This window comes from Globicephala melas, chromosome 4 (assembly GCF_963455315.2).
Source record: "Globicephala melas chromosome 4, mGloMel1.2, whole genome shotgun sequence".
In the NCBI taxonomy this organism is placed as follows: domain Eukaryota; kingdom Metazoa; phylum Chordata; class Mammalia; order Artiodactyla; family Delphinidae; genus Globicephala; species Globicephala melas.
Genome location: NC_083317.1, coordinates 4,377,719 through 4,404,079, shown reverse-complemented (window position 1 = coordinate 4,404,079; position 26,361 = coordinate 4,377,719). Strand labels below are relative to the sequence as shown.

At 48.2% G+C, this 26,361-nt stretch overlaps 1 protein-coding gene across 1 annotated transcript in view; it reads left to right on the top strand.

The window, feature by feature from the left end:
- Positions 1-3,461: 3,461 nt before the first annotated feature.
- BACE2 (beta-secretase 2) overlaps positions 3,462-26,361 on the top strand; it is an 86,391-nt gene continuing 63,491 nt past the window's right edge. The window contains exon 1 of the mRNA XM_030835451.2: positions 3,462-3,761. Within this exon, the coding sequence (XP_030691311.1) occupies positions 3,462-3,761 (300 nt within the window). The remainder of the gene's footprint in view (positions 3,762-26,361) is intronic.

The following is a 26,361-nucleotide window of genomic DNA, read 5'->3' as shown; positions in this document are numbered from 1 at the left end:
CACAAGCTTCCTCTGGGCTGCAGGTGGCCTGGGTCCCCCTCCTGCTAAGTCTGGGGGGGCCGCCGCTAGGATAAAGGAAAGCGCCCCTCCATCTAGTCCGCAAACGTAAGGACCAGCTCTTATCTTGCCTTTTCCGCCCAGTTGTTGACACAGTGCCTGGTACAAAGGAATCTTTATATATTGAGAAGGACTTAAGATGCAAACATAGAAACCATAGAAAGCTAGTGCAAAACAACTGTTCTCAAAGTGTGGTCTGACCCTTCAGGGGGTCCTTTAGCTCAAAACTCTTTTTATTTCCTTGTTCACGCTCATTCTCTCCTGCCTGTTGGTAGAATTTTCTAGAGACTTCGTAATAGACTGAATGTACCATAGAAGCAGATATGAGAATCCAGCTGCCTCCTATTAAGGCAGAGAGGAATTTGCAAAAATGCAAAATAATGTCACTTCGAACTTTTGTCAGAAGTTAGTTTTCATTAAAATGTTATCGATCTTGTGGTGTGATGGGTTTGTTATTATGATTTTTACATGAATGACTACATACTGTTAAAATGTCTCAGTTCTAGTTCCTCATTTGCTGACTATTGGTAGATATGATCCACATAAACAAAGGCTCTTTGGGGTCCTCAATTTTTAAGACTGTAAAGGGGGCCTGAGACCAAAAAGTCTGAGAACTGCTGGTATAAAAGGAACTCAGAGCTAGTCCTAAGAGCCAGGGAACATCAACATACGCATCAATGACAAACTTTCTGGCCAAGTGCACCTCGTATTCCTGGAAGGAATCCCTGGTGAGCTCCTTGGGCTGGGAGGTGAGACCCTTCCTCACCTCCTGCTGTCCAGGGACACGATGATGGTGTTTGCTCTTTGCAAGGAGGGAGGGCCCATCCCACTGTAGGGCTTTGGTTTTCCTGAATGGACCAAGGAAGTGTATGGCTGAAAATGGAGGTGCTCAGGCTGGAGGGAGGGAGGGGGAGAAGGGGAGGCTATGGGTGAGGTGAGGGAGCATGGGCCAGTCTGGAGAGGATGCGGGGCTGCTATCAAGGAGTGAGGGGGTCACCTCCTCCCTCCCCACTGCATGGGTCACCAGCACCATGGAAAGTGGCTTCTTTCTTGGAGAAGCCCTTCAAGGATGCTGTAAAGGAAACCCGAAGCCAGCCAACGGGAAGACTGCCACACACGATTTCAGTTAAAACACCTGGGAGGTAAAATGATTGTTCCCCAAATCCAGCCAACACCATAGTTCTGAGTAGGGACCAAGAACTCTAAGACCATTCATAAAAACAGAGACCACAAAGGGTACGGTCATCAGATGCTGTCCCTTCTGCCTGCATCATTTTCTGACGCGGCAGCTCTGCCCTCCATTAAAACTGCACAAGTTTCTCTGTGACTATACCTACTGCACTTGTTTACTCACAAACCTAAACTAGCCCCCTTAAAATGAAAAGCTCATGGATACTCATACTAGATGGAGTCTGGAGTGTCCTGAAGGACCAACCTTAATTAGACTGGATTTTAAAAAACTTCTCTTGTGCTGTTTAATTACTAGAGCAAACGTCTCTAATGTTGCAACTTCTATGTCATGTAGCCCATATGTCAGTGTCCTTAATAAATTTCACGGGCTTTTTACAAGGTTACAGTCTTCTGAGAACTGTCTGGATGTCTTTGGAAACCCCTCAAGACTGGACATTGAAGAGTATAAATAACCATTTTTGAAAAAAATTACACTTCTTCTACAACCTTGAATTTGAAATGTGAATATATGAATGTAGTAGTTCTGGGATAACTATGCAGATTTATGGGGAATATCAACTTAGGTTATACCACGGGACCCAACCAGGCCTTTCTCTGTGTGGCTGGGGATTCGTTATAGTTGGGATATAGTTTGGGGAAATGTGATTTATAGTTAAAGCCATCTGAAAATCAATACAGCTGAAGATCTCTGACATAAGGGTCCCTTGCAGAGCTAGACCTGATTCTAAAATTGAGAAGACAGCAATAAAAATCAAATCTTGAGTAGAAGTAACTGGAAGCTACAGGGAGGAGGGAAGCTTTCCTCCAACCTCCCCGCTGTTTGAAGATGGGCTTGTTTTTTTTTAAAACAGCCAACGCAATTCAGCTGGAGGAGGTAGAGTTTTCTACTTCTTGTTTCCGTAGAAATCGATGGACTTTAGCTTATGGAACTGTCTCCCCTGCGTTTCGTATCTAAAATAAAATAAAAACCCTTGTGGCTCGCATTACTGAACGCATTTCTGGGTCTCGGTGTCTGTGGCTAAACAAGTATTAATTAGATAATCCGCGGAGAGCCCGGGGGGAGCGGGAAGCGGTGGGGGGGGGGTGCGGGGAATGGAGGCAGAGCTGTAAATTCAATGGCCCTGATTTTGGATGATGACTGTAACTTGCTGGGTGGACTGAGGGAATCCTGGGGCAGGTGAAGGAGCAGCTACTGGCAGCATCGCATCTGCATTACGGTCGAGCAGTGGGCGGAGAAGCCCAGGCTCAAAGCCAGCTGCGGACGCCACCTCCCCGGCTCAAACGGTGGGCGCAAAGGAAGAACCGAGGCTGGTGCAGCTACAGCAGCCAAGCCCCCTACCTCCCCCAGATTTCTAGAGAGAAGTCTCCAAAGCTCTCGCGTCCTCCCCGGGTTCCCGCAACCCTTGCCTCTCCCAGCCTCCACTCAGACCTCTTCAAAATCACTCAGGGGCCCCCAAAGTGGGGACGGGGGATAGGCAGGAACGGGGCTGGAGGGGGTGGGCACAGAAGAGGCCCCGAGAAGCAGCAGGACCCCAGGGGGCGGGCGGCTGCAGGGCTGCAGGGACGTACTTGGCGAGGGGAGGCGCAGACTCTTTCACTCCTAGAGATGCTCGCGGCTTTTCTGCGTTTCTCTACGCTTCCCTCTGACCCCCACGTCACCCCTGGAAGTCCCCGCCACTAGGGGGCCAGGGAACACCGGCGGGGCAGCCGGGCGCGCGCGGCCAGGGAGCCAGTTGAGGCCCTCGCTGCCCCTTTAAGGGTTCCCGAAACTTTCCCCCCTGGTATCCGATGAGTCTCGTCACATCCGTTGGCCGTGGCAGCCGGGGCGCGTTCCGAGGAAACTGGGGACTCGAGTTTCCCGGAGAAGAGGCGCGGCCCAAGACAAGCGAGGGTGAACAGGGCAGGCCTGGGTGGACCCGGGTGTACCACGCGCCTCGCTTTGACCTTGGCCGGGGAGGGGGGAGGGGCCCGGTCCTTGCGGGGCAGCCGCTGCCCGCCAGAGGGGGCAGCGGCGACCAACTTGCTTAACTTGGCGCGGGCTGGAGCGGCTCCGGCGCCTCCTCCCCGGTCCTCCTCCCGTCCCCCCCCGCCGCCGCCGGCCCCGCTGCGCGCCCAGCCCTGCCCCGCAGCCCAGCGCGCCGCAGAGTCGCTGAGCCGCTGTCGCCGGACGGGACGGGCCCGGCCAGGCGCGCCCCCCGAGCCCCGCCGCGGGCATGGGCGCGCTGGCCCGGGCGCTGCTGCTGCCGCTGCTGGCCCAGTGGCTGCTGCGCGCGGCCCCGGCGCCGGCCCCCGCGCCCTTCACGCTGCCTCTCCGGGTGGCATCGGCCAGCAGCCGCGGGGCGGCGCCCACCCCTGGGCCCGGACCCCCCGCCGAGCCCCGCGCGGACGGCCTGGCGCTCGCCCTGGAGCCCGCCGGGGGTGCAGCCAACTTCTTGGCCATGGTGGATAACCTGCAGGGGGACTCTGGCCGCGGCTACTACCTGGAGATGCTGATCGGGACGCCCCCGCAGAAGGTAGGTCGGTGCGCGCTCGCCAGCCCGCTCGGACCGGGCGCCCTGCAGCCGGGGGGCTCTTGGGGGCGCCCAGCTGTGCCTCCACGCAGCTTAGCGTCGCCCCCAAAACAGCAGCTGTCCCCGGAGAGCAGATCTTGGGGACGCAGAGGGGCTCCGGACCGGGAGCCGGGGCGCGCGCACTCGGGACTCGGAGCGGTGGCAGTCCTGCCCCGGGCGCAGCCGGAGGTGTGTGCAAGCGCTTCAGAACTTGTTAAGCTCTCCGTCTCCATGTGGCTGCGAGGCGAGAGACCTGTAACTTCCCTCTAATGGGATTGCCTTCTGGCGAGCGACACGTCTTTTCAGCGAGGAGACCTTGCGGTGGGCCCAGGGAGCGATGCTGCTGTTACCGGGGGAATCACTTAGCGTTAATATTCCCGCCCCCTACCCCCGCGCTGTCTCATCGCTAAGGAGGCTCGTGGACGGCCTCCAAAGGCGCAGTACCCTTTCAAAGGGATTCTTGCTTTATCTCAGCTCAGAGCAACCCTGCCCAAGGAGACTCGCTCGCTGGCTGCTCGCGGAGGGAGCAGCGTTTCCCCGGCTCCACTTTCCTCTCTCGGGGTTGGCTGGTCAGCTTCCTCTGGGCTGGCCCTGCTGCTTAGCCCCTCTGCGCCGATCAAAGAGTCTACACACGTGTGGGGAACGTGTTAAATGCAGTAAAGGGACTGGGAAAAAAAAAATGCGCTGAGCCAGGCTTCCGGGTACCAAGAGGTCTCCCAGTGACAAAATAGAAATAAAATCAAACAGCGATCTTATCCTCATTTTCAATTATTAGCACTTTTTGTAGCAAGAAACAAATGTGCCCAGGCCCGGTCATCTTAAGAAAAACAAAATCCCAGGAGTTGGTTTGGCCCCCTCCTCCTTCCTTCGAAACTACCTAATCTGTGAGTTGAAGTCAAGTTTTTCTTATCCATTGAATACGGTGTCTGAAGATACTTCATTTTTAACACTGTCATTTGGGTTTTAATTCAGCCATGATTCCCCCATAAATAGCACATACTCATGACTTTGGTGTAATTCTAATTAAATTATTCAAGACTTTCTTAAGAGGAAAGACATGCCATGCTAATCTCTTTAAAAAAAGAAACTCTACTGAATAACTTCTATACTTGTTTAATTAGTTTAAAAAAGAAAAGCCTTCAAAAATGTATTTCGGCTCAAAACTTTGATTCTAGTTGCCTTTCATCTAAGCGCTGTCTTTGGCATCTCCTCGGGTGGATGGTGGCTGGAGAGCAGGGGGAGGGCGGGGGGGGGGGTGTGTGTGTGGAGAGTCAGCTGAGGAAGCTTAACTTGACAAGAGGTTGGAGCTGATAAAAGCCACCACGTGAGAACACGCGCTGGTGTGAGAACCTGGTACATTTCACTTTTCCCAAGATTTCATGAGATAGTGTGAACCTCTTTTTGTGGCCCAAGGATAATCTTTTGGAACAGGCCTTAAATCAGTCACCACTTGGGAGATGTGTGCCTTGACGTTTTAAGTGGAAGGGAATTCTCTCAACTAAAGTAAAGTAAATTTGGGCAGTTTGGGTCCTGACGCCTGTCTTCCTCCAGAGAGGAGGGGAAGGGAAAAAGGCATCTAGAAGAATGAGAAAATATTTCTCTTGGGCTTGCAAAAAAACAAACAAAACAACTTTTCTAAATAATAGTTTGTCTTTATTAATTAATCCAATGACCTTTACTCTAAAATAATGAAGTTTAATGAATTAACAAGAATGTATGGAGTATCTTATGCTGATATCTTTACCTTGGCCAAGGAAATAGCTCATTCAAGGTTAGTTCTCAGTTACACATTCGCATGTTTCCGGGGAGGGCTGTTTTAAACAATCCGGATTTAATTTTTACACTTGATGGGAAGTGAAATATTCTGTGCCTCCTTCTTGGCCTGATTTAGTAATAAGCTGCTTTATAGAAGAATTCACGCGTGCGCTTTCCAGATGCCTACTGTAAACTCTTAGGTGTTAATGACGACTGCATCGGGATTCATTTCTTGCCTACCTCCCCCTGAAACATCTCCGACCACCAGTCAGGTATTTGCAGCAGGCAAGAGGGGGCAGCCATGGGGGGACTTTTGAACTTGAAGGAAGTTTTTTCCTGCTCTGTTCATCGCCGAGAGTCACGCATATGTTCTCTGCTAACTCTCTGAAGCCTAAAAGAAAACTTGCTTAGGTGGCGAGAAAAATGGAATTGTACATTCAAGCAGTAAATAATCAAGAATTTTTTGAAAATTAAATAATAGTCATAGCTAGTGTGGAGGGCTCCCCTCGTGGCTAGCACTGTGCCGTGTGCCTAATGTGCCACTGTAGGAAATCCTCACAACAGCTCCAAGTTCTTACCCTGATACAGGGGATGGGACAGCTGAGACTTGGAGAGGTTGAGTGACTTTCCCAGGGCAACGGGACAAGGAAAAAGGAAAGCACCAGAAGTTGAACCCAGGCAGCTGGACTCCAGAACCCAAGTTCTCAATGACCTGGCAGATACCTGGTCCCTTCCCTTCCTCCCTTCCGACTTCTTTTCTTTGGTTTTTGGCCTCCTGTCACCCTTTTCAGCCAGAGATCCCTGAACCGTACACCCCAAGGTATTAGGAACTTAACACGTGACACAAACTAGACTCTCCCAGTCCCTGCCATTCCCTCCATCGAGTCCCCTTCCTTGCAGGCAAAGCTCAAGGCTCAGCTTCATGAATAATTGGATCCAGGTGTGCATAGGAGCGACCATGTGGGAAGATTCAACAGGAACCAGAGCCCCGCCATCCCTGCTCTCCCATGGGAAAGGCAACTGTTGGAAATGTGCTCATTCCCTGAATGCTTTAATCAAGAACAGGGGTCCCTCATTCTGCCTGACACCCTTCAAGACATCGCAGTCATGCGCCCGGAGGGCCGTGTGTGAGCAGCCTCACGTTGGCATGGAGATGAGCGCCGAGGCTCTGACACCATTCTGTGACTTCTCTCTAACAGTGGAGAACCAACAGCTGCTTGAACCATGTAATTTGGTCTTATTAATAATAATAATGGTGTTCTAAAGTGATTATAATTACAGCAGTTTCCATTATTTTTTTTAAAAAAAGACTTCCACGCTAACACAATAAATCCAACTGAAGAAGCTGAAGGTCTGAGGCTATATACCTGGTAATGGCTTCAAAAAGTCTTTTGGGGTTTCTGTTGAAAGATTTTCTGTCATCTCCACTAATAGAGATAAAACAGCAAAATGCGTCTCGGATTTAAACATTGGAATGTATGTGAAGAGCTAACAAATTATTTGGGGGACTCACATTTTAATCATGGCACGTGGGCTTACTTGCTTCTTAGTACCCAGTTATCTGGGAGATTTTGGATTGAAGATATGTGTCTGTCGTATACAATTTAAAAGTTTGTCCTTTTCAGAATAAGCCACCCAGTGTCCTCAAATTACATTAAGCTCACTGCAGGGGAGGCTGAAAAAGGGTCAGCAAGAAGAAATTTGATGGAAAAAATTGAGACGGTAAACGACTAAGGACAATGAAGAAAGAATGGACCACTGGGATGGAAAGAGCCAGAAAGTCAAAGCTCGGTTCCCACCAGCTCCTTTCGGGGGAAAGATGCCCTTCCTGAGCTTTGGAGCAATAATTCAACACCAAAGGCTTTATTATGGAGGACTGTGAAAGGCCAGGCCAAGGAATCCGCTCCAAACAACTTGGAGAGACAGAGTCTGAGAAGTGGTTAACAACTGTGTATTAATAGCTAACCTTGATTTCAGGCTTATTGGGTTCTGGACACCATGCTAAGCGTCTTGCCTGGATCACTTCATTTTCTCTTCACAACAGCATGTACCTGCTGAAGTACGTACGGTTATTTGACTTGGTTTTCAGATGGGGAAACTGAGGCTCAGAGAGGCCAAGTCATTTGGCCCAAGTCACACGGATGAGTGCCTGAGCGGGCTTATCCGTCAGGTCTGCCCCAGTCCACAGTCTAAGCACTTCACCGCTCTGCACGCTGCTGTTTGAGTTGCAGTGACTTTCTTTCTTAAAGAACCATCTTTATTTATCTGTGAATGACTTGGAGGTAGTGGGAAGCGTCCTGGACCCACTGCAGGGGCCCAGATCCTAGTGGCATTACATACTTGACGAGGGGCAGGTGGCAAGCTCCCCGTGCTTCCTTTTCCCCATTGGTTGAAGATCTTTTAAGTTCTTCTTAGTTCCCTGCAGCTGCTGTAATAAATGACCACAAACTAGGTGACTTAAAACAATAGAAACATACTCTCTCAGAGTTCTGGAGGCCAGGAGTCCAAAGTCAAGGTGTCTGTGTGGCTGCGCTCCCTCCGAAGGCTCTGAGGGAGGATCCTTCCTGCTGCTTCCAGATTCTCGTGGCTGCAGGCAGTCCTTGGTGTTCCCTGGCTCGTAGCTGCATCCCTCCCATCTCTTCCTCTGTCTTCCTGTAACATTCTCCCCCCAACCTCGTGTTTCTATGTCCAAATTTGCCGCCTGTTATGAGGACACCAGCCTTTCGATGAGGGCCGTCGTGATCCATTCTGACCTCGTCGTGGCTTGATACATCTATCAAGACGGGAACTGGGGTTTAGGGCCTCAGCATTCCTTTTTTTTGGCGGGGTTTAGGGGACACAACCCATAACAAGTTCATTCTAAGTTTATCATTCTGTGGATTTTTTTTCTTTCATTCTACCCCATCTTTTAATTGCTGATAATTTTAATTTGGAATTCAAGTATAATTTTCATCAAAGGCAGCAGCACGTGGTGGTTTTGGTGTTGCGTCGACACAGAGTCTGTGACAAGATATTGTGCTGGGAACGGGGGGGGGGGGGCGGGGAGGGGAGGGGAGGGTTTGGGTTATTTTCTGTATTTTGGTATCAGTCTCCTCACTAGAGAGTAATCGCTTAAATTTTTTAAATGTCTTTTGTCGTGTTGCATTAATTCTAGAATTGCTGTAATTATTGCATAACCTGGGAAAAGCCCACTTAGACAAGCTCAGATCACTGGTATTTAAATACGGATGACTCACAAATACTCATGTTGAAAGCTGTGTTTCATGTTTTAAAGACTTTGTAAGGCATCTGTCACCCCTTTTCAATGGAATCTGTTTGATATGAAATCCACTCCTTTTCCCCTCAAGCATCTCCAGCGTTTTCTAGACTCTTCTGCCTGACTTCCTTTGTTGTCGGTAGGTGGCTTGACCTCCTCTGGGCTTCCTGTTTCCTCCTAGAATGATCGCTGACCCCGTTCTAACTAAAACCAAAAGGGAAAGGTCGAGGTGAGCCATGGCGAGAGGGATTTCTCCTCCACGGTGGGCTGGGTCAGGCCTGAGGAGAGGAACTCAGAGGCGGCATTTCCCTTCCTCGGGGTGTGGGACAGCACGCCGTGGGTTTATTTTATATTCCAGGCACTGAATGGAACAGGTCAAGCCTGGATTCAGGGTCCACCTGGGCTGAGGATGGGGTTGGTGGCTGCGGACTCTCGCCCCAGCCCCAGGCAGAGGGCAGCAGGGGTGGGCGTTGGGTCCCGTCTGATGCTGAGAAAGGCGCTTCTCCCTGGAGCCTAAGAGCCTTCTTTTAGGACTAACAATGGGCTTTCTGCTTACACTTGGCTCCCCTGCCATCTGTCACAGGTTCCTCCTTTGCACTCACTCTGTTCTCCTTGCCCAGCCCGGGCTGAATGTTGACAGTGGACCTCATTGTTTGTTAGTGACAACGGATACCACCTGGAAAACAGAACCCACCTGTGAGGCAGGTGGACGGCCCACCTCGGCTTCTGTGCCTCGTGCATGGATACTGAGGGGCATGGTGTGAGTTAAGGTGTGTGTCCCATATTCTGGGCCAGTTTCCCGGGCTGTGGAGAATGTGTGTGTGATGCCTGGTTGGACTGGCTGTCATGTGGCCCCCCTTCATCCTCTCCTGGACTATTTGCTTTTTTTGCCTATCGCTACTCAATCAAAAAGTCGCTTTTTTGCTCTTGGAATTCTCAAAGAGGTGAAGAGACTCTTGGAGAGCTGACGTCACCACAGGAAGGAAACAAAACACGTAGGTTTGTTTCTGAGTGAATGCTTGCTACCCCGCACAGGTCTCAGGTTGGGCGTTTCCTAGTTTTATTATACGGCGCATCATATTCCAGTACCTAGAAACACACAGTCTCAGCCCTGCCATTTTAGAAAGATGAAGAGGACTGTCTGCGGGGTAAAGGGTGATGTCCTGGGCCGGCTTCATCGTGCCCATGAGCCATAAAGGGCGGTGGAAAACCTCTCCCTCCATTTCCCACTAGACTGAGGACACAGGGGAGGAGGGTTTACACCCGGCCCTCCTAAGGAGCCTGCGCACCTCCAGCCCTCCCCAGCCCCCTGCTGGATACATGCACTTCTTGGCAGTGGGCTGAGAACGACTTCAGCTTGTCTGCCCTGCAAACCCCCTGCCAGAAACCCAAGAGGACCACCCACAAGGCAGCCCCCTCAGAAGGGGGCACTGTGGGGAAAAAGGGTGGAAAACGCGAATCAAAAAGGTTTCCAGGTAGCCTAGGGAGGGCGGGATAATCAGGTCTGACCCCCTTTCAGGGCAGGATACGTTGCCAGAAGGGAAGCTGCTGCTTGGTGAAGGTGGGTGTGGACTCCAAGCCCCACACATCGGGCTGCCTCCTGGGGAAATTCATTAGCTTTTCCCAATCAGACAGGCCACCAAGGAGCAGGCAGGTCGGCACGTTTGTCACAGCCTTTGGGAATTAGGCGTTTCTGCTGCTCATCCCAGATGGGCTGCTTGCCAGATATTGATGTGGGTGAGCAAGTTCTTCAGCCTTTCGGGGCCTCAGTTTCCTCGTCTGTAAACAGGGGATTTCACCGGGTAACCTGAGATGCTTCCTAGAAGCTCTGACACTCAGTGATTATAATCCGTTTTGTTGGGGAGAGCTTCCGATAGCCCTAATTTTCAGCAGCTGCATGCAGGTGCGTCCCCTGGGGGTCTGTTAAGATGCAGAATCTGGTTCAGGCCCTGGGGAGCTGGGGGAGGCTGGGTGCTGCAGCCTCCAAGGGCAGAACTGGAGTCCTTGCTCCGCCAACCAGGGAGCTGCAGGGAGGACTAAGCACGCCTTGTAGGGTTGGTTACAAATACAGATTCCCAAGACCCAGGCCAGACTGACAGGGCGAGAGAGCCTGCACCGGGGCCTGAGAATCTGCATTTTATCACGTCTCTCAACTCCGTCCGCCACTTAAGCAACAAGCCTGGCCCCATCCCTTGGACACTATTTGGAGGGGAGGCCACGAAGAAGCCAGAGTCTCCTCTGCTGGGTGGTTTCCTGAACGGAATCGGTAGGTTCTTTCATCTTCCTAAAGGCTGTTGTCTGATTAAGTGTTAACTCTGCCCATTTAGGAGATCTCTACCTGTAGCAGACTGGGTTCCGGAAGCTTCCTTGCACTTGGCAGGTTGGAAAGGTGGAGTGCGCATTCTCCAGAGCAGGAGCTCTAGGGCCGTGCTGTTCAAAGTCTCTGTGCTGACTGTATCCTTTTTAAATTTCCAGTCTGTCCCGATCAGTCCGTTGTAAATCAATGAAAATGAATTACTTGGAAAAGGAAAGTTTAAAAGACATACACGTACAAGAGCCGTATTTTAAATGATTAGATTCAGCGGACATCCCGTGTTCTGCGCTGGAAAGTTTGCTTGCGCTCAGTGCGCAACCCCATCCTGTGGTTACCTTATTGCTGACATGTAACCATTTGTTTGTGGATGGGTGCTACCAGCAGGGCATTCATAGAGTACAGGTTAGAAGTTGTTACAGATGGTTCCACTTACGTTTGTTTTGCCACTTCCCGTCTTTAGCGGGACAGTGGTCATTTTCACTAAAGCAAAAAGGAAATGTGAGTGTTGGGTTCTCGGGTTTTAGCCCTCTCAAGAGGGGGTGGGTATAGAGCTTTATCCTAGGGGTAGCAAGTAAGTCTAACTCAGTGGTTCCCGATCCAGGGAAATCGTGTTCTCCAGGTTACATTGGGCTCTCTCTGGAGACGTTCTTGGTGTCACAGTTTGGGTGGTACCACTGGCATCTGGTGGCTGGAGGCCAGAGATGCTGCTTGACATCCTACAATGCACAGGACAGAGAGCCCCTCACCCAACAGAAGATTACCTGTTCCCAAATGTCAGCAGTACCAGGGATCTGAAATCCTGCCCAGAGCAGGGAGGGAGGCTGTCCGTCAGAAGCATCTGTGTGGGCACCAGTGGGGAGTGGCAGCAGGCTCACACCTGTGGGTCTCCAGATCTTTGCAATCCTGTCTTGTTCCAGTGCCGTGGTTCTCCTTGCCAGATGCAGTAAGGCACTTCTAACTCGAGTGATTGTGGATTAAAGAGGTGAAAGAATTTTGAACTAGACTCAAAGGATGAGCATGCTTTATTCCTTCATTCTGTGTATTTATTAAGCACCTGCTGTATGCCAGGCCCTATCCTAAGCCCAGGGATGCAACAGTCAACTAGACGAAGATGGCCTTTGCTTTTCTAGAACCTGCGTGCTTGTTGGGAAGACAGATTGTAAAGCAAGTAAACAGAATTTTTGATGGGTACCGAGAGACCGTACAGCCTGGTGATGGGCGTGGGTAAAGACCCCTTTAGAAAGGGGGACCCGTGTTCCAGGATGAAGCCGGGCAGCAAAGCCTGTACCAGGAGGGCAGACAGCATCAGCACAGTGGGCCACGGGGAGCCGCTCCGACATGCCCGGCCTTTGGAGCAGTTCCTTATTCATCTGCTTTAAAATTGTGCTTTGAGGTTCGATGTTATTAGAACCAAGGCCTTGCAAAGTATGAAAACATTATGCCACATGCTTCTAGGTCACGTGTGTGCAGGGTGTGAGGAGTTGGGGGAGGGGAGTTAAGTATGGTTGTCAGGGAGAGTTTCTGAATAAGGAAGGAAAGTTAAACTCGGGGTGCCAGGGGTGGTGGGGTGCAGGAGACCACTTAGACTTGGGTCTTGGTTTGGGTTTCCCCAGAAACAGACTGAGATGAGCATGTGAGTTGGACAGTTCACTTGGAAGGGGATGGGGCAGTGAGGGGAGGGGAAGTTTGGGTGAGGAAAAGGTTGCAGGCATGGGCAGCGGGCTCAGTCCCCTGGGATCTCTGAGAGGGAATGTCACCTAGACTCAGCTGTCCCAGCTGAAGGGCAAAGGAGCTGGACAGTTATCATCCACTCCGGTTGGTCCTGGGTGAGGGCTAATGGGGGCAGGTTTGTGGTCCTGCAGCTGCTGGCGAGAGAAGCCGGCAGGCAGCGTCCCAGGAGACTTTAGGGTCAGGGGCACAGAATTATCGGCATCAGCGCAATGTACAGCGGCCACGGCATCCCTCCTGCCTGGAGCCATGGCTGGCCCAGGCTGGGCTAATATTTGAGGAATAAAAGAATGATTACTCTCTACCGCTGAATGTATTTGAGAGCATCGTTTGGGCCCACGAGTCACAAAGCGGTTTTAAAGCTCTGCTTTAAAATCCTAACTTCCTGGAGTGTTCTAGAATCTAACTCACGAAAGCCTCTGTGAGTCAGTCCGGAGCGAGCCTCTCATTGCTGCGTGTACTTTGAACTTCTTTCTGGAAAAGGAGGATGTGATGTGTAAGCACTGGGAGAACATGGTTGGGGGGCAGAGAGAGATTTCGTTTGAGGTTAAAAACAACCACAAAACCTCCTTTGAAAATCGAATGCTGTGAACATAAGGATTTTCAAAACCTTTTGAGTGGCTGGCGCCTTGTGATGTAGAAGAGCAGGGATGCAGAGGACACAAAACTGCCAAGTTCCTGATCCGGGGACACTGACGTGTCATCTAATCCGTAACCACGTTCACCCAAGCGTCGCTCCCATGTGTGTGTAAGAATTCACTACCTAATAGTTTGCTTAGCGTCTCCAGCACATCGATTCTTCAGTAGACACAAATTTCAAAAATATGTAAGAGATTTTTTGTTGTCCTTTGATCAGGAAGCGTGTGTACGTTTTCGCTCATTTACGCTGTAGGATGTGGGTGACTTCCGTTTCCCCACCTCCCTGGTTGCTTCACCCAAATAGGAGATGCTGCAGTGCCCGTTCGGGCTGGGCTGGCGGTCGGGGCGGAGTCCTCACCTTCCTCTCCACGTCTGAGCAGGTACTTCACTTGCCTGCTCATCTCTGTGTCTTCGAACGCACGCCTTGTTGTCCTGGGTTTATGAACCGTGAGGCTGGCCGGAGAACTGAGAAATCCCAGTATTTTGTGTTCAGACTTCTGGGGAGGCAGGGACCTGCTGAAACTCAAATCCGAGCTCATGCCCCAGCCGAGCTTCACCAGAGCTCTGTGGGGGGATCCTGGGGGTAAGCACAGCCAGTGGTCACTGGGACCCTCTTCCCGTTTCCTGCTGGTCCTTCAGTCAGCACCACCTCCGATCCCTACCCAAGGGGGAGTGGAGACACAGGAGCCGGGCAGTCCCGGCTCCTCTGGCCAACAGCACCTTGATGTATCCCTCAGAGACGTTTTTCTTTATTATTGAAGTATAGTTGATTTACAATACTGAATTAGTTTCAGATGTACAGCATAGTGATTCAGTATTTTTATAGATTACATTCCGTTAAAAGTTACTACAAGAGAATGGCTATAATTCCCGGTGCTGTACAATATATCCTGTTGCTTATCTATTTTGTTCATAGTAGTTTGTATCTCTTAATCCCCTAGCCCGATCTTGCCCCTCCCCCTTTCCTCTCTCCAACTGTATATACACTTACTACATCTTCTTTATCCATTACTATTGATGGACAGTTGGCTTGCTTCCATATCTTGGCTATTGTAAATAGGGCTGCTATGAACATTGGGGTGCATGTGTTTTCTTATTCTTTGGCTATATACTCAGGAGTGGAATGGCTGGATCATATGACAATTCTATTTTTAGTTTTCTGCGGAACCTCCATACTGTTTTCCATAGTGACTTCACCAATTTACATTTCCACCAACAGTGCAGGAGGGTTTCCTTTTCTCCTCATCCTCACCAGTGTTTGTTATTTGTAGACTTTTTGATAATGGCTATTCTAGCAGGTATGAGTTGATATCTCATTGTGGTTTTGATTTGTGTTCCTCTGATGATTAATGATGTTGAGCATCTTTTCATGTGCCTATTGGCCATCTACATCACTTCTATGGAAAAATTTCTATTCAAGTCTTCTTCCAATTTTTTGGTTGGGTTGGTTTTTTTCATATTGTGTTGTATGAGCTGTTTATATATTTTGGATATTATCCATTGTCAGTCATATCATTTGCAAACATTTTCTCCCATTCCAAGGGTTGACTTTTCATTTTCTCAGTGGTTTCCTTTGCTGTGCAAAAGCTTTTAAGTTTAATTAGGCCCCATTTGTTTACATTTTTGCCTTAGGAAACAGAGCCAAAAAAATATTGCTACGATTTATGTCAAAGAATGTTTTGCCCGTGTTCTCTTCTAGGAGTTTTATGGTTTTAGGTCTTACATTTAAGTCTTTAAACGATTTTGACTTTATTTTTGTATATGGTAGGAGAAAATGTTCTAATTTCATTGTTTTACATGTAGCTGTCCAGTTTTCCCAACACCACTTGTTAAAGAGGCTGTCTTTTCTCCATTGTATTTTCTTGCCTCCTTTGTTATAGATTAATTGACCATAGGGTGTGGGTTTATTTCTGGCTCTCTATTCTGTTCCATTGATCTATGTGTCTGTTTTTGTGTCCGTACCATGCTGTTTTTATTCCTGTAGCTTTGTAGTATAGTCTGAAGTCTGGGAGGGTGATACCTCCAGCTTTGTTCTTCTTTCTCAGGATTGCTTTGGCAATGCGGGGTCTTTTCTGGTTCCATATGAATTTTAGGATTGTTTGTCCTAGTTCTGTGAAAAATGCCATGGGTGTTTTGATGGAGATTGCATTAAATCTGTAGATTGCTTTGGGGGGTAGTACGGCCATTTTAACAATATTAATTCTTCCACTCCAAGAGCACAAGATATCTTTACATTTCTTAGTATCGTCTTCAGTTTCTTTCATCAATATTTATAGTTTTCAGAGTACTAAGTCTGAAGGTAAGGTTAAGTTTGTTCCTAGGTATTTTATTCTTTTTGATGTGATTTTAAAGCTTTCTCTTTCTGATAGTTCATTATTACTATATAGAAGAGCAACAGATAACCGAATATTAATCTTGTATACTGCAACTCTGATGAATTCATTTATTAGTTCTAATAGTTTTTTTGGTGGAGACTTTAGGGTTTTCTATGTAGGGTACCCTCAGTCTTGAAGCTATTTTTACATTGTCATCTGCCTTGATGCTGTTGATAAGCCCAGTGCCATTGTGATTTCTGATTTTTGTCTATGAACTGTATATGAACTATACATGAGATATTGTAAATGTGTTATTATTAGACCTGGTATTCTGAAACTTCATGATGATGTCTTTTTTTTTTTTTTTTTTTTTTTACACTGGATGCTTGGTGAGTCTTTTCAGTCTCGAATTTGAAGACATTCAGTTCTGAGAAATTTTTTAGTAACTGTTCTCTCCTTTGGACCTCCTATTATCCAGATGCTGGGGCCATCCTGTGTGGTCTCTCCTATTTCCCATCTCTTCGTCTTTTGGTTCTACTTTCCATATTCATTTCTGCTATCTTAATTCCAATTTTCAAGAACACTTCTGAATGTTTCTCTTTTGATTGTGCCTTATTCTTGTTTCAAAGTTGCATATTACTCTGAGAAAATTATGATTTTCTATTACTCTGAGAAAATTACTCTGAGAAAATTATGATTTTTTTTTGAAGTTTTTTCTTCTATTACTCTGAGAAAATTAGGATTTTTTTTTGAAGTTTTCTTTCAGCTTCCTGCCTTATATTCTGAATTCCTTTCCTCAGGGTGTTTGTCATGGTCTCTGCATATCACCTAGAGGCTTTTCTCAAACAGTGGTGATTGTGGCTGTCTTTTTGTATTTAAAAGAGAAACATGACAAGGCTGATTGGACGTTCAAGGCTGTGTGTACACAGGGTATGGAGTATGTTCTCATTATGTGTGTCCATGTCTAGTTTTTGAAACATGGCAATGGTAATGATTCTGTTACCTGACCTGTGACAGATATTTTCAGTTGAGTGATCAAACTAAAACACTTTCCCCAGTCTCTTCTCTCCAGCCTGAATCTGTTCACTGGAGCATTCTTTGCGACTAAGGACACAGCTGTGGACAATGGGATCTAAATGGGGTCTCCTGAGGGATTTCAGGGAAAGTGTATGTTTGCCTGATAAAGGTGGCAGGTGTGGCTGGGATTATAATTTCTCCTCCCTCCTGTGTTTGATGCAAATGCAACGCCTTCCACAGGGGCAACCAACTTCTGACCTTGAACAGTAGGTCAGGGGGAACAGCAGAGATCTGACACTGACTTTCCCTGAGATGTTTATCTAATACCAACTTTCTCAAGAGACTTCATGATATGGAGAAAAATAAACCCCTACTTGTTTGGGCTACTCTAAACCTATAGTTTTCTGTTTACTTGCAGACAAAAGCATTCCAAATGATGCATCATCATATCTTTGGGGGGGGAAATAATAGCTTAATAATAATTTAAAAATAGTTTAGAGCAATTTGTCCTTCTTTTCCTCTCCTTGAACTCTCCAAAGAAGAGAAGAACACGTCTAAAAATCTTGTCACTATCATCTTTGTTGCTGTTATGGACAAGGTGCTTATTTCCAGTGATCAAGGTGTGTCCCTGTTACAGCAATCTAGGCTTTGGTCGCCACAGAAGGAACCCCGCCAGAGAGGACCACCAGGGGGAGTTTGTATGGGGTATAGACCAGAGCTCAGCCAGCTAAGGCCTGTGGGCCACGTCTGCCGGTCTCCTTAATAAGGTTTTATTGGAACACAGCCATATGGTTTGTTCACATGTCATCTGGGGCTGCTTTCATGCTGCAGTGACGGAGTTGAGTGCATGAGACAGACACCATTTGCCAAGGTCTAAGATCCTGACCATCTGGCTTTATACGGAAAAGTTGGCTGACCCCTGGGTTGGACTGTCAGGTGCTAGAGACTAAGGAGGGAGTAGTAAGGGCCAACGGACTAGCAGTGGTTTCTGCCCACTGCAGGAAGCTGCAGGTGGGAGCCATCTGTGATGGGGATGGGAAGGAAGAGACAGTGGTTCTAAGGAGCCCCCTGCATGTAGACATCAGCCACATCCAGAATCTACCAGGCATGAAGTCAGATAACAAAGTTCCCGCCTCTTACCTTTCCACTCCCCCTTGTTTCAGTCCTGGAGAAATCTGGGACATCATTGTGATCGAGGTGGGGAAATAGAAATAAATCCAACCGTACCTCCCCTTGCCCTCTGTCTCTCTGAGCCTCAGGCGGGCCCATTATATTGGATGCCAGAAAGAAGCTTTGACGTTAAACAGGATGGGACTTATAATACCTAAAAATAAATTTATTGCCACAAAGCTGTTAGAAAAATATAGCTTTGGCCAAGATTTCATTAAAGCAGGGGCAAGAGCAATTTACAGAGCTTGTTTGAAGGCATTTGTATGACAAGAGAAATTTCTATTAAAATATTATCCCATCCTACAGAGACTATGGAGGGGAGTTTAGAAATGTCTGGGCAGATTCATATGCATTTAGCCTTTGGCTGGGAAAGCCACCCCTAGGAATTTACACGAAAGTTACATTGGGCAAAAGTATGAAAAGTAATTCACAAGGCTATTCTTTGGAGTCTTACTTGTAATACCAAAGGATTGGAAACGACCCAGATGCTCATGGGAAGGGGACTGGGGGTGTGAACTGTGGCACATCTGTCCCATGGACTGTGAGGCAGCTGCAAAGAAACGAGGACGCTCTTTAAAAGCTTCAAGTGAGGACAGCAAGGTGGAGAAAAGAGAGGACAGTGTGCATCTAAGAAAGTGGATCCAGCGCATGCAGGTGCCTCTCTCTCGAGATTGTCCAGGGCAGAATTCTCCAGCATTGAGCAGGTTCTGCAGCCGTATGAGCACAGCCTCTGTTCCCACACACACTCCTCTTCTTACAGAGGCCGCCGTAGTTTTCAGGCTTCAGCACATCATTGGTCTGGTTTGTTTTTAAAGACAAGACCTCTGAAGGTGAGTTACATGCCTTTATCTCCCAGAAAGCCACAGTTCCAGATGTGCTGGCTTTTATTGCAACTCTAAGTGGCCGTCAGCAACATGCTGCTTCATAAGTATTAAAAAAAATAAATATAATTAAAACATGTCCTTTAAGGTGACATTTTATTTTATTTTTTTATTTTATTATTATTATTTTTTTGCAGTACGCGGGCCTCTCACTGTTGTGGCCTCTCCCATTGCGGAGCACAGGCTCCGGACGCGCAGGCTCAGCGGCCATGGCTCACGGGCCCAGCCGCTCCGCGGCATGTGGGATCTTCCCAGACCGGGGCACGAACCCGTGTCCCCTGCATCGGCAGGCGGACTCTCAACCACTGCGCCACCAGGGAAGCCCTATTTTTTTAAATTTATTTTGTTCAGTCTTTTTTGTTTTTTGGTTTTTTTTGGCTGTGTTGCATCTTCATTGCTGCAAGAGGGCTTTCTGTAGTTGAGGCGAGCAGGGGCTACTCTTCATTGCTGTGGGCGGTCTTCTCACTGTGGTGGCTTCTCTTGTTGCAGAGCTCGGGCTCTAGTCACACGGGCTTCAGTAGTTGTGGCTCACAGGCTCAGCAGTTGTGGCTCGTGGGCTCTAGAGCGCAGGCTCAGTAGTTGTGGCGCACAGACTTAGTTGCTCCGGGGCATGTGGGATCTTCCCGGACTAGGGCTCGAACACATGTACCCTGCATTGGCAGGTGGAGTCTTAACCACTGTGCCACCAGGGAAGTCCTTAAGGCGATATTTTAACCCTGAGCTGGAAGCAGCTTTTCGACAGAAACTCCTGCTTTGGAGAGTCCTTTGAAGATGATATCTTTAAGTGTCTCCATCATGATTTGGTTTCTACTACCAAAAATGATATAAGTTTGCTACCTATAAAAATAGTTTTCAACCCTTGACCTGGAAACTGAATTTTCTACCTGGGTAAAAATCTTCCAGAGGATTTCAGCTGTTTAAGAAAAATAACAACCTAGAGATAAGTTGTACTTTATGGTTGGTTTGCCAGAGCTACTTATTGACATTTGGGAAGATGAAAGGGTACCATCCACTGTCCCCATTTTACAGATGAGTAAGCAGAGGCGCAGACGGTCACAGTGTTGAGGCAACACACTGCATGAGGCCAGAGCCAGGATTTCAAAATGAGTGAGCTGGTCCCAGACCGTGTGCTCTGAACCACTTCCCCAAGCTGCCTCTTAGCACATAAGTTATGGATAGACACACATATCGGGGTTGAATACTCAGATATATTTTCCTTGATGGGGCAGTTTATCCAAAAATCTCACTAGTCTGTGAGAATTCAGGAGCCTTGTAAGGGACGGTGGACCTGGTTGGTTCAAGAGAAACTGCCCATTGCTGAACGGAGCCAATGTGTCTGGTCCTCAGGCCAGCTCTTGGGAAAGCACAGATGCTCAGAAAATATCCATTCATTTGTTCACGCGCCAGTCTGTCCCTGACACTTGGCCTTCTGGAGAATGGACCGGCCGCCTTCTTTAATAAGCTTCTCCGCCAGAGCAGTCCCAGAATAGAATTAGACAATTGAAAGCTTTATCTAAACCATAAATATCAACTCGCAGCGGCGGTTGCCAGGCGGTGCCTGGGTGCGCATACTTACCCCTCTTTCCAACTAGCCTGTAGGAGTTACACCCCTTCGGTTTTAGCAGTGCCCACTTTTTCACGAGACAGTCTCAGAAGTCAGGGCGGCATCTGCTCCCCTTTTTCCGCCTGTGTGTGTCGTGGGGAGGTGGGTTGGCTTCCAGTGGAAAGCAGAGGCCGGAGGAGGCCGGCGGGGAGCAAGGCGCTGGAGACGCCCCTGTGGGTGCTGGAGGCCCTGCCGAGCGCACAGCAGGAGGCATCTGAGCTGGGTGCCCGGATGAAAGCGGCATCGCCCAGGCACTCGAGTAGGGAGTTTTCCTGGGACGGCCCTTCTGTCCTCCATCAGGGTGGCCAGCTTCCGTAACTGGACCGCTCAAGCTCCCTTCTCTTCTGGCTTGGGACTGGGCTCCCGACCCGCCTTCAAGCCAGGATGGGAAGGTTCCCATGGCTGCTGTTGGGTCCCGTGCAGGCCTGTGCTGACCCTCACTCCTGCCCCCCACTCCACGAGGGCCCTGCATCCAGCCTCCTCCCATGGAGCCTGGAGCAGTATCCCCTCTCCTGCTGGGCTCTGGTGGTGAGGACATCAGGGCAGCTGGTGATGATGACGGTGAGAGTGACACTTGTTTATGAGTCTGTCCTAATCTGTTGAGCCTTTGTATTCAGGCCTCAGTTTATTTGGTTTGGACAGTTTATTTGAATAGACTGAGATGCACACACTCAACCAGGTGTCCAATCCGTCTTCACCGCCATCTCCTCCTACCCTGGATCTGGATGTCAGTGTTCCCGTGCCCACGGGGTCTCGGATCGAAACTGCGTCGTCTGCAGGGTCTCAGGGCCTCACCCCCGCACTGTGCTGGCCTGGCCCCTGTTAGGAGCTGAACTGTGTCCCCAAGATCCATACGTTGAAGCCCTGACCCCCAGTAACCTCAGAACGTGACTGCATTTGGAGATACAGGGCCTCTGAAGAGTAATAAAATGAGGCTGTCAGGGTGGCCCTAATCCCATCTGACTGGTGTCCTTTCAAAAAGAAGAGATGAGGGTACACAGAGAGACACTGGGGAGCCCGGGCACAGAGGGATGAGCGCGTGAAGAGGCAGCAAGAGGGCTGACGTCTGCAAGCCAAGGAGAGGGGCTGCAGGAGAAACCAGCCCAGCTGACACCTTGATCTTGGACTTCCAGCCTCCAGGACTGGGAGAAGATGAATTTCTGTTGTTTCAGCTCCCAAGCCTGTAGTATTTTGTTCTGGGCGTCCCAGCAAACTAACACCTCCTGCTTACGTGCAGCTCCTGGTGGGGGCGGAATGCATCTGGCCGTTCCAGCTCTGGCCCCCGACCCCTCACTCAGATTCCACAGGTTTCCAGTGTCCCAGGCCCCCCCCACCCTTCCCATCCCAACATCTCGGATCATTTTATGTTGGCAGGAATGAGAAGGGGAGGACCTCCCGGGCTAGAATCGTCCCTGTGCTGCAAGATCCCATCTGGACCATAAAAAATACTTGTCCTATGAAGTCTTTTGTTCTTCAGTAAATGAATGTTAATATGACAGAAACACACTGAACACCCACTGTGTGCCGGGCACTGTTCAGCTCTCTTCTTGCACTGAAGGTAGACCTACGAGAAACACATTTCACAGAATTAAGTTTCTTTGTTTTTCACAAATCGAGACACATCCACTCGGGGCAAAATCGTGACATTCGGGTGAATCAGAAAATTGTGGCTTCTTTTATAGCCAGTTATCCAAAGGCTAAGACCGTCTCGCTGTCTGTCCTTCGGAGCACTTGAAACCAAAAGGATTGAGATGTTTTGTACAAAACCTGGCACTTAAGCGTCTGAGGCTTTCAGCTGTGACTCTGATGGTCTCATCTCCATCTGGGCAGTTCATTGATCTCCAAACCTGGCAGCCTCCTCCAGGGAGAGAAGATTGAAGACTGAGCAGCTCAAATCTCCCTTTTGTCCAGAAATCAAGAGGTGTGGCGGGTGCACTCGTTAGGCACATATTAACACTCGGTGGTAAGGCTGCGAGACTCTTCTTTTAAATCAGAGTTCGGGAAATGGCGTGGGGAAATTTCTTTCCAAAGTCTGCACTCACACTCATTTCTGCAGGAAATCTATTTTGTCAGTGAAGGAGATGCAGTTTGAGGTAATTTTGGTAGTTTCAGACAGTAATCTATATTTTCCAAACTTGCAAGCCCAGCCTTTTTTAGGATTGTTGTCAAGGATTAAAACTTGATTGTTTTAAAACTTCAGTTGGCTGCTAACAGAGGCCCTGATTGGACAGAGCAGGGTGTACTGGAGCTCTAAAAAAATCTTTATCAAGTTCATATCCCGCCTTTGTTCGATGTCGACTTTTCTATACTTTTTAATGTATTAGGGAACTGTGAAATCATGTAATACAAGTTTTACTATGAATTATTTTCACAGGTCTTTGTGCTAAGTGGGCAGGTGTGACTGCAATTCAGTGTTTGCTGTGTGTATCGCGGCGTGGGTAACGTTGAGTTGACATGTATGGAAATTGATCATTAGGTGATTGATAAGTGGATTGTTGGAAGTTCCTATGGAGGCTGGATATTAACTTTCAACGGGACCCTGAGAAGCTACCAAGGTGGGGAAGGGGCAGGGAGTCAGGTCATATGACCAAGGCTTGGAGGACTCCAGGGAGATATACCTCCTGCCCACCCACCATCCCAGGGGAGGGACGCCATGGGCTCTATGTAGGGCACACTCCACCACACTTCAGATATTCAACAAGCTGCTTCATGGAAGAGGGCGTTGCTGCAGAGGGCAGGCTAGGTCTCCTGGGAAGCCGTGGGGACCGTGAACTATTTAGCTGACTGGAAACTCCCTGAGGACAGGCACCGAGTCCCTCTTGCTACCCCTTCATCCCAGGATGGAGTATCATGCCTGGCACAGGGTAGGTAGGGCCTTAAAAAAATATTTGCTGAATTAAACTGAGCAAGGAAGAGCATTCCAGAATGAATACCCTGAACCTGTGACAAGTTAGGGCATAAGGTAATGAGCTCCCCATCTCTGAGGCATCCGGCAGAAACCTGACCACCTGTCAGGGTGGTTCTAGACAGCAGTGCTACGTTACGGGGAGGCTGGACCACATCAGTGGTCCCCATACCTGGCTGATAATTAGTCATCTTGTTAAGTGCTTGAACTCCAGGCTTCATTCTTTGGATTGGAGAGTCTGTATATTTTTTTAATTCCTGGAGTGATTCCAGTGGACAAAACAATGACCCCCTAAGGTTCATTTCAATGCTTCAATTTTTGTGTTCTGTAACATCTAATCTCGTGGCTGAGTTTGGTTATTGTTTTGTTAAGGCGGTTACTATAATTCACAAGTGACTAAACACATTCAATAAATATTTGATGTGCCCTGAATACTTGCCTGGCCCTCTTCTAGGCACAGAGGCTACAGCAGTGAGACATGGTAACAAGAAATCCTGCCACTTTGAATCTTACAATTTAGTGAGGAAAGACAGACAAATCAAGTCAATGTACTGTATTTGGATGGGGGTAGAGGCTATGAAAAATATTAAACCATGGGCAAAGTCATGCTGAGAGTGTGACTAATTTGTATAGGTTAGCTGGGGAAGGCACCTTTGACTTGGGAGCTGAGACCTAAAGAAAGAGGGAGTGAGGTACGTGGGGAAGGGTGTTGCCTGCAGGAGGAACAGCCAGTGCAAAGGCCCTTCTTGGGAAGAGCGTGTGCTTGTGTTAGGGGGAGCCCCAAGGAGTTTCCAGCGGGCTGTAGGAGAGGGGGTAAGAGAAAAGAGGGGGCTGGGATTGTTGTGGATGAGTGCGACATGGTTTACTAGGTAAATTGGGAGGTTAGTTTTGGAAAAGCCAAATTGAGATGCCTTTTGTAACATCCAAGGTGAGTGGTCCAGGAGCAGCTGAATCTGCATCTGGAGTTCAAGCAAGAGGTTCCGGATGGAGACCTATACTTGAGAGTCACTTGGGTAGAGGAGATGTGTACAGTCTTGAGGTTGGATGCAATCCCTGTGGGGTGGGTCTAGACAGAGGAGGTGGGCTCCAAGGATGGGGACTGAGACACCCCAAAACTTAGAGGCTGGGGAGAGGAAGAGGGATCGGCCAGGGCCCTGAGAAGCCACAGAGATGGGAGGAGACTAGAAGATGGTGTGTCCGGAAGCCGAGGGAAACAGAGTTGTGATCAGTGACAAATCCTACAACGGCCCCGGGGAGGGGGGTTTAAGGGTTGACTTAGGCACGTGGGATCGTGGTTGATGTAGGGAAGAGCTGTTCCCACCGGGTGGTGGGTTCCAGTGGGAATCGGAGGAGAGGATTCGCTGTCAACTCTTTGGAGTTGCAGACACGGATGAGAGTCACAAGGAGTGCAGAGAGATGGGGCCGAGGTGGGAGGAAGATGTGGGGTGAAGAAAGTTGTGTGTCATCTTTCTTAAGATGGGAAATATCACAATCTGCTTATAAGGTGGGTGTGGTCCTGGTAGAGGAGGGAAAACCTGACGATGTGGAGGAGAGACGGGGGAGTTGGGGGTGTATTGTCCTGAGTGGTCAATGGGACGTGGGTCCACTGTCCGTGGAAAAGGCTGGAATTAGGAAGAGGTGGATCTGTGTCTACTTTTGCAGCATCTGTCATATTTGATGATGATACCCAAGAGCAGTCACATGTTTGCTAGAGATTTTGCCAAGGTTAATACGTTGCAGTTTTTTTTTTTTTTTTGCTAGGTCTTTGTTTCTCCCACCTCTAAAATGTTCTGGAAGGTTTCCGTGTGGCTGTTCTATACCCTAATTAGGAAAACATCTGTATTTTGCCGGCATAGATGCAAAAGAGGGATGCATCCGTTATTTCTCTTCTGGGCTAGCATTCTTTCAAAATATCTGGACACCATAAATAATGTGGAGATTTAATGTCTTTCCTGAGAGGAATTTACTTGGAAGGGCTTTAAAAAATCTTTCCAGCAGAGAATGATATCTTTGATCGCCATATGCCTATTAAAATATTTTTTTTCCTCGTGGGTTTAATAAGAAGAAAAAAAAACCAAAACCTTTTAGGAACCTCATAGAAATGTCTGTTTCTTAAATGGCTGAACTGAAATTAGCGAAGGGTAGCAAATCTGAAAACAATGGCATTTTTGTTTTATACATTCCAAGTTTGGGCCTATCAGATCAGTGTGCAAAGAGGTTCTGTAAAATGGAGATACCATTTTAGATGTTGAGAAGATGTCGTCCTAAAGGCTAGGTCACAGCATTTGACACAGAGATGCATGTGAGGAATCTTAGATTATCAGTCATTACCATTAACATACCCATGTACAGTCATCACTGCTGCTAGAAGGTGTTTGTACCCTTGTGATACTTAGGATTTAAATCCCAATTTCTGCTTTCAAAGCACTTGATGATAGTATTGTACGTGTATTTTCACTACACGCACGTGGAGTTTATTTCAAATAAACTCCGAGAGGCTAACCTCGAAAAGCTATTTGGCCAGGTCAGTTTCAGATTCAGTGCAGTTACGATGCAGTCATCTGTATACTCAAATGCAAAATAATATGATTGGCAGTCCATTTCCCTATTAGGAAATTTACTTTCCTAATTCTTTTGTGTTTTACACAGTGTTAAAATCGATTATAGTACCCTGATAAATATCATCATAACTGGGGGGATTTTTTTTTCTTTAAGAGTGTTGATTGGAGTGAGAAAGGGCTTAGAAATTAAACTTTTAATTCAGTGGAAAAACCTCCAACAAGTCAACTACAGTTATTTGTACTTTATTCCTCACCAGTCCTATAGCCAAGTCAGCAGAGACTGAAACCCATTACAGAAGAGAAGGCTGGTCTTGGGTCTGAATGTTAGGTGATAAATTCCATAAAGGGCCCATATCTTCTGTCTCCATGGCCCCAGCACGTGGTCACCACTCACTAAATATTCACTGAAAAAAAATGAAT